Here is an 11,167-nt window from a genome sequence, read left to right as displayed (position 1 = left end):
GCAAGTTACTGAACTTGCTTGTGCTCTGTCTTTTGGGTGAGACGTTGTTGTAAGTGACTCTGCAGCTGATGCACAGTTCACACACTCTTGTCTCTGTAAATTGCCTTGGATAAAGGTGTCTGCTAAATAAACAAACAAATACAGTTACACTGTTACTAGCCTCCCTTTATTCCATGTATATGATGGTGTGAGTGTGAGGACGGAGCTCCATTCATTAACATGTACTTCATCCAATGATTTTATCAGATACCTTTTGTAAGTACAATTAAATACAAAGTCTAATAGGACTGTGAAGATACAGCATAGTTCTATGGACCTGTATTTTGAAGTATATCCTTAATATGCGACTAGAAATGCTAACACACTTTTTTACTTTTTTGCATGCCTATGTATGACCAATAAAAATACAGGATTAGGTTTTGTTTACTGTGAACCACGAAAAAAAAAAAAAAAAGATATCTATTAGTGAAGAATGTCATTATTTGTAAAGGTTCGATACCACTTCAAGAAGACCCAGACACAGTACTTTTAAAAACACGTTTGTGCATTTTTATTAAAATTACAAAAATAAAACAAAAACCTAACACATTAAAAAAAAATAAATAAATAAATACACACACCACACTTTCCAAGCACACACAAAAAGGTTTACACACTGCACTGCCTTTGTCTTAGGAACCACAGAGGTCTCTCCACCATGACCTCCTCCTGCCTTCTCACAGACTGCCCTGAAAAAACATTTGGCTACCATTTATATACCTGCCTGCTGATTCCAGGAAGGTGACACTAATTAAAATCAATAAAATTAGAGCAAATAATTACTTATTCTTGTGCAAACACAGCCACATCCACACAGATTGATCTGGCTGGGACAGAAAATTAACCCTATCCCTGCCAACTAACACATTTACTTCAGGCAGAGATTTGCCCTGCCACAAATAAATATTATAAAATAAATATCAATTTCCTAACCCAATCCCATAATGTTCTGTAGAAAGAAAAAACTCAACACATGTGAATTAATGGAACAAAAATGAATATAAAATCAAGTTTATTTGTATTGCATGAATTTACATTTTCCAAAAAAAAAAAAAATACTGCGAAAACGTGTAACTGAACTATTACAATGGGATATACAGCACATAGTACAGTGCTAGTAGTACCTATTTTTATTGATGCGGTGTATGACCACAAGAGGGGGCCTGTCTTTTTGCTGCAGCATATAAGCGGGTGTGTTTTAAAACCTGTGACTTGGCTTTAGAATAGGCTGTTGGGTATTGGTTGAAGTTGTTAGTTCTCACATGAATGTGTGAAAGTAGTTTTCTGTTTTCCTCCGTTTCAGAGTGTTGAATTTGTTTTAAGCTGTAAATGTTAAGGATTCATACAGGTTTTTAAAAATGTAACAGAAATACTTTGATACTCAAAACGGTGTTTTAAACTCTGTGACAGAATGTCCCCCCCCCCCCCCCCCCCCCTTTTGACGTGTGAAAACGTGTGTTGATGGCTGTGAACGTGCCAAACTCCTCCATCTATATTACATATACATTATTTTGTAGAATGACCAATACAACCCAATGTATGTCTATGTAACAGTAATGAAAGAACTGTTTTGTACACAGTTAGTTCTATTAAAACAGTACCTTGAATACTGTACATATTGAGGAGGTCAGTTCATCAACACCACAGTAGCGAGACCGACACGATGCCAGTGAATATCGATCGCCACCAATAAGACAAGACAGAGAGCTGCTGCTCAAATAGAATTTCTTAGCACAGTTGAGCTGAATATGCAAATATTTACCAACCAACAACAGAGATAATACTCCCTTTTTTGGACATCATTCGTCAGTTCAATTCACACGAGACTGTACCGAACAGCCCTTTAGTGTCTTTCCAAGCAAAGAGCTTTGATCCAGCTAGTTATACAGAGCTATCCATTTATATTTTAAAATGATTACAGTATATGCTGAAGCCCCTTCCTACAATGCACTGCAACGAGTCGTCTACAGAACACAGGCACCACCGACTCACCCAGCGGCAGCATGCAAGTTATCTTCTTTTGGTACCGACACATGACGCCTTTAAAAGCTACACCTCATGAAAAAAATAGTTTAATCATTATATACTTCTTTTACATACTGTACAAAAGTAGTCCACCATTTCTACCGCACTGCATCATGAAATGCAAGTGCTGCATTTAGAATATATTCACCCCCCAGGCCAAACCCCGATGCTTATTTCCATGGCTCTGAAGACAAGAGTTCAGGTTACTGCTAAAGGTGCCGATTGCTAACTTTCCTAGATTAGTCCTTTGTTATAGTTGTATGTCAGAACCAAGCAACAAAAACAATAAAATATGATGAACCTGTAAAAGCCTTTCCCTTCCACCGCAGCTTCTGAACAGGATTGAAGGTGGTAGGCATCAGTTCATCCACAGCCTTACTGTCTAGATCAGCAGATCATCAGAATGACAAAGTCCAGGTAGACACGTTAAAGTGTCTTTGTCATGGTCTGGAGTGGTTCTCTCACCCCACCTCACATTAATTACCAGTTCTTGGAAACTCATCTTTTCTAATACGGGAGTGAGGGCTCAAAACTAGAGGTACTGTCAACAGGCAATTCCAAAGATGAAGTTCCGCGCCTCATTACAACATCTGCTCCACCCAGGCCTATCTATATAACTGCGGGGAGGGATGCCAGTGTCTGTCCTGAGCACTTCTCACACAGAAATCCTAGGAGGAATCCTCATTCTTCATCCCGCCCTGCGCCCTGCTCCCATTTAAGAGTGGCTCCAGGGTCAGCGGTGATGACAGTTCAAAGTCTCTGGCCAGCATCTTCTTGGTGGCGCTGACCAGGCGCGAGTAGTTTTCGGGGTTGTACTCTGATGCAGCCCCAAGCTGGTGCTCGAGCAGGGGCAGGTGGTCATGGTTCCTGTGGGACAGGAACAGGGGTGGTCGGCGCAGGTTCTCCCCCTCCTTGAGGGAGTCTGGCAGGGGCTTGCGCTTGCTCTCAGGCAGAAGCATGACGCAGAGCACCGACAGCACCGCGAAGGAAGCGAACACCACATGGTGCAGAAAATATCCCTGGTTGTTGTGCAGCTCCATGACGGAGGAGGCAGCTTTACCCATGCAGCTCGATGCCAGGATCAGACCCAGACCCCCACCCCTGCAGGACAGAGAGAGAAACAGGAGGAACCACAGATAAGAGCGTGAACTTCAAGTCAAAGAAACCCAACGCACCCAGCCTAATGTTATCGTCAATTGAGATCAAGTATGGAAAAAGTTACATTACCATGAGCTGATGAACATGGAATGTGAACAAACCTGCTTTGTGGTGATGCAGAGTGCCCAGAAGGTTAACATTTGGAGGAATGTTAACACAGTAATGGAAACATATTGCAGAGCAAAACGTGGCTACTTTAAAGCAAGTAATAACGAGCAGTGATGTATACCTGACGACCGTGGGCAGCACCTCGCTGGCGAAGAACACACTGAGCATGGCGACAGCCTGGGAGGCCAGGAGCCCCACAATAGAGAGCACCAGGACAAACCCGTCCTTCAGATCTGAACAGAGAAAGGGACGGTCAGTGCCATGAGCCAATTTACACTGCTGAGCAAAACTGGTAACCCCGCTGTGTCAAACTTTACAGTGTGAAAAAAAGGTTAACAAACCCCTTGGCCACTCAATCTCACGTCACAGCATTAAACACCTGCATTGGGTGAACACTCACATTGTGAACCAAACCCCTGCACTGTGCAGGACTAAAACCATGCTGCCCCACACCGCACTAGTAGTGTGCACTGTCAGCACACTACTGGTATACATCAAATATAGCACACTAGGGTTGAAGAGAAAAGGAGCATTTGACTTGAACGGAGATTAATTCAAAAACAAAACATTGCAAAAGTGAAAGTGCTTTCACATAGCATTCAAGTATTTGTGTATCTCTATTGCACATTTAACAAGGCCTGTGCAATGCAGACATACTGTAGATGGGCAACGATGCAGACACACAGCACTGTGTGACACTCACACTGCGTGAGGGCGAGCAGCAGCAGGGACGCCATGCCAGTCAGGATGGACGCGAGCAGCAAGATGCCTCGACGGCCGAAGCGGTTCACAGAGACACACAGCAGCACACAGGCCAGGCCCCCGGACAGCACGCGCATGTAGTAGCGGACGTAGAAGTGAGGGTGGAAATCAAGCAGGTTCTGGGTGAAGCAGTACTGGATCCCCCTGCCGATGAACCTGGAGAGGGAGACAACGGGGCAGCAGGGTGACCATGGGGAGAAAAAGAGAATCTAATCGAAGTGGAGGGCATGAATAAAAAAATTTTAAAAAGAAAATATAATTTTGCCCATTTTCTGTGTTTATCAACATCCCCTTGTTTTTTAAGAAGAACGGTTAAAGTTTGTATAAAGACTATGTGATTACAACATTTGACCAGTTTCAAGTTTCATGTTATCAGCAATGCACAATGCAGGGATGCACAAATCTAGTCCATGAGGTCCAGAATTCTCCAGGTTTATAAACATCAAATAATGAAGCTAAAAAAAATCCATTCAATAACTTTATAGGTACACAGACTGGGAGGCTTGGCTGCTGTGGGAATGTCAGGGTTAAATCCGGCAGTGAATGGAGAAGCAGGGTCAGGCTGGTCCTGGTCAGTACTCACACTGTGAATGCCAGGATGAGGCTGTTCTTCCAGATCACACGCGTGCCGACCATCTCGCAGACATTGTGGAAGCGCGGCTCACAGTCATCAGCGTACACCGAGTCTATCTCTGCAACACAACAGAGTGGGCTTAGCCTGGGCCACCTAGAGCCCGAAGAGACACCTCAGCGATCCTTCAGACCCTTAGACTACTGCTGTCCTGGAACCTTGTGTACTCTGTATAAAACACAGTCTTATGAAACAAGATCATTCTGTCAACAGGGGTTAAAGCACCAATGAAGGGGGGGGACAAGATAACAGGAAATGAGCAAGAAAGACTTTTAAATAATACCTTGCAGGTGTACTGTTAAAAGGATTTGCACATGCCAAAATAAATCACTGTCTCAAGAATCCTTATTATAATCTGGTTAGTTGTTGTTTGGCTAGATGTCCGAGACAATACATTTGAAAATTTGGGGCAAATTTATAAAAAACAGGAACCAAACAAAGTCAAACTGTTCTCATAGAACCAGGATGTGGGGGCATCCATTTCCTATACACTGGAGGCTGGTTCAGTACCTGACAGCACGTTTCCAGTCTGGTTCCTATACACTGGACGCTGGTTCAGTACCTGACAGCAGGTTTCCAGTCTGGTTCCTATACACTGGACGCTGGTTCAGTACCTGACAGCACGTTTTCAGTCTGGTTCCTATACACTGGACGCTGGTTCAGTATCTGACAGCGGGTTTCCAGTCCGGTTCCTATACACTGGAGGCTGGTTCAGTACCCGACAGCAGGTTTCCAGTCTGGTTCCTATACACTGGACGCTGGTTCAGTATCTGACAGCACGTTTTCAGTCTGGTTCCTATACACTGGACGCTGGTTCAGTATCTGACAGCGGGTTTCCAGTCCGGTTCCTATACACTGGATGCTGGTTCAGTACCCGACAGCGGGTTTCCAGTCTGGTTCCTATACACTGGATGCTGGTTCAGTACCTGACAGCAGGTTTCCAGTCTGGTTCCTATACACTGGACGCTGGTTCAGTACCTGACAGCAGGTTTCCAGTCCGGTTCCTATACACTGGACGCTGGTTCAGTACCTGACAGCAGGTTTCCAGTCTGGTTCCTATACACTGGAGGCTGGTTCAGTACCTGACAGCAGGTTCTCAGAGTTGTAGATGTCATCGCTCAGGCACACTCCGTTGCGCAAGGAGAAGCTCTGCAGGACACTCTTTGCTCGATGGATCTGCTGTGTGGCCAGGAGCCAGCGGGGCGACTCGGGGAACACAGAGGTACACCTGGGGAGGAGAAAAGGCACTGCTATTAGAGCTTGGTAAAGGTTATTACAGTTGCATGTCCCAACTGGAGACGTTTGTAAGATTTTACCTGTTCAAAATCTGTCCAGAAATTAAGGGCAGATTTTGTAGCAAGTAAGAGAATGGAGATTTGATATTGAACAAATAAAAGTGGAGAGAGATCATAAAGAGATATCCATTTAAAAATATATTATTTGAATCATTTTTGGTAGTGCAGCTGTAAGAAATTTAGGATAGAATAAAAAAGTTTGGATGGGATTCCCCCCCCCCCCCCCCTTTTAGAAAAATGAGACTTACCACCAGTAATTTAAAAGCAGGCACAGAGACACAGTAACCACCACCTGCATGATCTGCCAATCACGACACAGCACTGCCAGCCCAGGCAACAGCAGCTCCCCGCACACTGCAAACAACCCACCAATCATAGTGATCATGAGGCGGTGGGGCGGGTCACACAGCTCCAGTCCTGAGTAGAGACACAGCCAATGAATACGACAATGTTGGGGTACCTAGAACACCTGATCTCTGATCTGGAGCTCCTGTTTCTATCTTAACAGCCTTAGCGTGAATCATGGGAGGCGAGTTTCTCTTTCAACACGATGGAGCACATGAGCCTCTGTGATCTCACACCTGTATTCTGTGTGCAGCTCACATTCACTCACTGGGAATAGTGACTTTCTGCAAGCACAATTGTGATGGTTGGTACAGTTAAAAGTGGGAATTGCATTGATGGTTATTTTTTTATTTATTTTTTTTTGTACTACTGAAAGTACAAATTTCCTGAATGCAAATGAGATTAAGGAAAATATCCATTGGCTATTCCCTTTCCGCTCCCCCTTCCCCTCTCACAGAACTAATTTCCTTCAGAATGTGCTGCACTGTTATCATTTCAGCACTGTTGCGCTTCCTTTGATGTTTCTGTAACAAGGAGAAAATTCCTGAACTGGAGATCCTCTCCCCCAACAGTATATACCTCACAAAGAGGTTCAGTACAGAGAAAAAAAAAAAACAACAACGTTGAGCCTCCCACAGAAACTATTTGAGGAAATTGTTTCTTGCACCGAACCTTTCAATTTGTATGCTTCACAGTGAAATGACAAATCACTCATTAAAGTGTGGAAGAAGCTGCCCCTCATAGAGCATTCTGGCTTGAAATGATGGTTTAATTAGTGGCTTAAAAGGCTTTTGTGGAAACAGAGATATTGGTGTTAAACAAATAGAACTACATACCAGTAAACATATACCAAAAGAAAACAAATTTCATTAAACGATCTGTGTGTACTGCATTTAAAAATCATGCTGCTGAATGCATACATCTCTATAAGGCACAGAAATGTAAAGCAAATATTGTGCAATGGTTGTGTGCAAAGCTGCAACATGTACATGATTGACGCCTGGTCCAGAAATACAGGATTCCTCCAGCGAGCACAAACAGGTTCCTGCAACTCTCACTCATGTGTGGCCTGGCCAGTGCACTCAAACCGCCCCTGGGTGAGTCACTCTCAGCACATTGCACAGCAATGTACAAAAAGAAGGAAATTAGGGGTTAAAAACACAAGGCATAACTAAAGAACACATGTTGCACATACTGTACACTACTTTGCATACATAACGTTTGGGCATGCTTGACATGACGGTACGACATGTTGAAATGCTTCTTATGTGATAATACATGTCCAGGTATTTAAAACAGATAAGCATGTTGTAAAAGCAGCATGAGCAGGAGCTGCCTCACTTACTAGCCACGTATGTGGAGAGGAACACCCCAGCCAGGGCGGCCCCCTGTGAGAGCCGCAGGAACAGGAACATGATGGGGTTCAGTGAGAGAGACACCCCGACTCCGAGCAGCCCAGAGAGCAGCACTGACCCCAGGAAGATCCCCCGGCGACCCAGCCTGCAGATACAGCCCAGGAGCAGCGTTAATTATATCAGGATTGGACTGATCCTGAACGGATTACCCCAAAACTATTTCCCTAACCAAAACTCCAGCTCTAGCAGCTTTCACTGAGGAAACCAAGACAGCATCATGATCCACTTGTCAATGGAAGAGGTACCACAAACTGAACCTGTACTCCACAGTGCATTCAATGTAGAAAGCTGGGTGTAACAGGCTCACCTGTCACAAGCGGAACCCAGAACGATGTACCCAGACATCCAGCCAGTCATGTAGCAGATTTGTTCTAGTGGAATCTTCCAATAGTTCTGACACACTAGATCCCACTACAGGAAAGAAGAGAGAGATTTTGAGTCACAATCACACTGCGCATTTATTTTGATACCTAGTTATCAGTGGGTAATCTCAACAGGACATATGCTGATCAAAGAATAAAAGTATTTTTAAAACAGCCAACAGATTTTGGTTGCATTATGGGTAATATACTCCCTTTGCATTGATGCTTTGGGTTTGCAGATTAATTAATAATAATTATTAATAATTAACAGTACATACACATTTAATAAATCTATTACAAAAATAACTAAAAAAAAAAAAAAAAAAACACAACAAAACAAAATTGCAAGCTTGGTTTCAATCGCTTCATGTGTGCCACATTTACAGGACAGTAAATATCCATCTACAGTAAGAGATAGCTTCCTGCTTCATGTCCTATAGGACAGGGCCTGGGGTAACCCAGCCGTGTCACAGCTAAAGAGAAACACTCAAGGAATTGAGTTAGGACAGTCATAGCAACAGTATTCCGAGTGGATTCCTGGAATCTTTTTTTTTTTTATTATTGAGATTTGAAGGAACTGACGTATTACCAGAAAAAAAAGGTACACGCACATCAATAAGGTGATACAATGTTAGAGCCTGTGCAAACAAGCATTTGCATTATCAACAATTCCCCATTAGCTCGGTGGTGTTGCTGTTGAAATAAGATTGTGCTGGTCTAGTTTACCACAGAAAGCAAACACAGACATTATGGAACAAACAAAAGATAGCAGAATGACACGTTAAAGTCAACAGTGTGACACAGTCATGTGTCCTTTGAAAGAGAATTTTGATTTTCTGTATATGTAAGGCAGTATTTGACAGAAATACGCCATGCCCCATAATGCAAAACATTTAAGAATGTAAAAACACCCGTTTCTAAGCAATAGCAATGTTAAACTCATGCACTCAAAAAAAAAAAAAAGTTTGTAACTGAAAGGGACAAATGTTAAAGGTTTCCTAACAACTTTCTGGTGCTTTTAGAGGGCGAGTGAACAGTACATTATGCAGGGACACACTGTTATTAATTCCACTTTTAAAATAGCTTCAGTAAGATTCTGTTTACTGCCCTAGTCCTTCCTAAAAAACTCACTGAGGGAGAAAGGGCTTTCAGCACGTCGTGTCCAGTGCCCAATGCACTGTCCACGTATAGACAAATAACAATATAAACGAAAACTTTAGGTATCGGTAGATAATGATACTATCATATCACGGCAGTGAGTGTAAGCTGTAACATTAAAGACAATTCAGTGGTTTAAAAGTATATTGACAGTTTAACTAAGACCATTGCTATAAATGTACACAGACAATGAGTTGTTTCCGTAAACATGTACGCAAATACATTTTAATCTTCCACCTCACTGACATATGTTTTGTTTTTTTCTCCCATAGTAGTGCAAGTGGAATTTGTTTATAACTGCACAAACGATTCGTGTTTACATTACCTGAGTGACAATGTTGGTTTCAAGACCCGCTCCAGTCGTGTATTCCCAACCCTGTGTGCACTGTACAGTCTCTTTTGGGAAATTAATCGTAAAATTGGAAAAATTTGCAGGATACTTATAAAGTTCACAATGACTCAACCCCGACCCTTTCACCCAAGGTATGCTGACATTCAGTAGCTCTTGGTCAGACAGATTAAGGGTTTCAGAGGGGAGTAAGGACGGGTCCGGACGGCAGTGGTAGGATACCGGTTTCAGAGTAAAAAACACCTCCGAGAAAAGGCTAAGCACTACAGCAAAGTTCGAGATCCAGCTAAAGACCGCCACGGACCGGTTGTAGGGTCCGAACCCCCCGGTCCTGGGGAAGATCTTTGTTTCAAAGTCCATTCCCATACGTAGAGCGCACAACAGCACACTGCACGTTGGAAAGTCTTGGACAGAAACATCTGTGTCTACGAAAAGTCAATTTGAGTGACTGAAGAAAGGGCGTGTTGTTATGCAAATCCTTTGCGCTTGGTCAGGCTCTTAAAAGGGCAGCAATCATTTATTTCAGTTGTGTACGACAGCCAAGTTAAAGAAAATGTAATTGCACACTTTATTAAAAAATCAAAACCAGGTTATAGCATTTACATGACTCTTGTTCGCTCTGTGACGCATCTTTCTTGGTAGAAAGCACATGACAATAAACAAACACCTCATGCTCAGAGATATTATTAAATATTTTAGGAATTATGTAGACACGTAAATAGACGATCATTCCGGATGCAAAATTCTAATTGAATTGCTTCCCGGCAATTATTTTGGCCTTATCTTATGTATGTTTAAGAGCATTGGAAATTACTCAACACGCACAAACAATGATGCGCAATTATGTTGAGTGGGTGGCTTCCCCGATACCATATGGCAGACACAGGGCTCAGCTGCAGACACGTGACCAATATCGACGCTGTTTCTGAGATCATTCTGAAAAGTCGGCGTAATGGATTTGTTTATGAAGAACGTTTTTTCTCTCTCTCTCTCTCTCTGGGGGTGTTGTGTGGAGGCATTTTTTTTTTTTTTTACATTTTGCCACAATTCTGTTTTAAATCCTCTTATTTTAACTGTAATACAGTTTTACACCCCGCCAACAAGCCTCCATTCCTGATTGTAATCGCGTTTTAATCGTAATCTCGCAAACAGAGTCTGCAATAGAAATGTAGGACTGTGCTTGTCACTCAGTAGTGCGTTTAAAGTATTCAATAAATGACAGATACAAGTCATTGCCCAGCAGATTCTTCTTTTTGTAGTAGGTTTTATTCTTTTAATGGGAAAAAAGTAGTCAACAAGAGTTTTTCTGGTGTTTATTTGCTATACATCGATTTCTTTTTTTTTTTTGTATCGGTGGTGTTTTGTCCGGTTTTATCAAACCAGAAATCAGAAGCCCTAGTACAGTGGTCCTCAAAGTGGTGCCCATGAAGCCAGGCGATCGTGCCCGCTGCAGCTGTTCTTAAATTAGGGGTCGTGAACACATTTCTGGCGGGTCATAGCGTGGGAAAATAAAGAAAGCT

The 11,167-nt window shown here is 42.7% G+C and overlaps 1 protein-coding gene across 1 annotated transcript; it reads right to left on the bottom strand.

Moving 5' to 3' along the window:
* Nucleotides 1-2,095: 2,095 nt before the first annotated feature.
* Nucleotides 2,096-10,082, bottom strand: slc22a31 (solute carrier family 22 member 31). The gene is made up of 9 exons (XM_041269204.1): nt 9,624-10,082; nt 8,086-8,189; nt 7,709-7,863; nt 6,267-6,435; nt 5,806-5,951; nt 4,676-4,784; nt 4,034-4,248; nt 3,452-3,563; nt 2,096-3,165 (listed from the first exon to the last, which is right to left on the bottom strand). The coding sequence occupies exons 1-9, from the start codon at nt 10,011-10,013 to the stop codon at nt 2,733-2,735; spliced, it is 1,833 nt and encodes a 610-aa protein (XP_041125138.1). The 5' UTR covers nt 10,014-10,082; the 3' UTR covers nt 2,096-2,732.
* Nucleotides 10,083-11,167: the final 1,085 nt, after the last annotated feature.

Source organism: Polyodon spathula, chromosome 13, assembly GCF_017654505.1.
Source record: "Polyodon spathula isolate WHYD16114869_AA chromosome 13, ASM1765450v1, whole genome shotgun sequence".
Classification (NCBI taxonomy): Eukaryota; Metazoa; Chordata; class Actinopteri; order Acipenseriformes; family Polyodontidae; genus Polyodon; species Polyodon spathula.
The sequence above is the reverse complement of the archived record's forward strand: the minus strand, read 5'-3'. Positions and strand labels throughout refer to the sequence as shown.

Bases quoted from the DNA above. Each gene is read 5' to 3' on its own strand.
- slc22a31 (XM_041269204.1), bottom strand. From the start codon at position 10,013: ATGGGAATGGACTTTGAAACAAAGATCTTCCCCAGGACCGGGGGGTTC. The intron at 7,864-8,085 runs GTGAGCCTGTTA...CTGTATCTGCAG, and splicing joins CTGGGTTCCGCTTGTGACAG to GCTGGGTCGCCGGGGGATCT. The intron at 3,166-3,451 runs GTATACATCACT...TCTGTCCTGCAG, and splicing joins GTGCTGCCCACGGTCGTCAG to GGGTGGGGGTCTGGGTCTGA.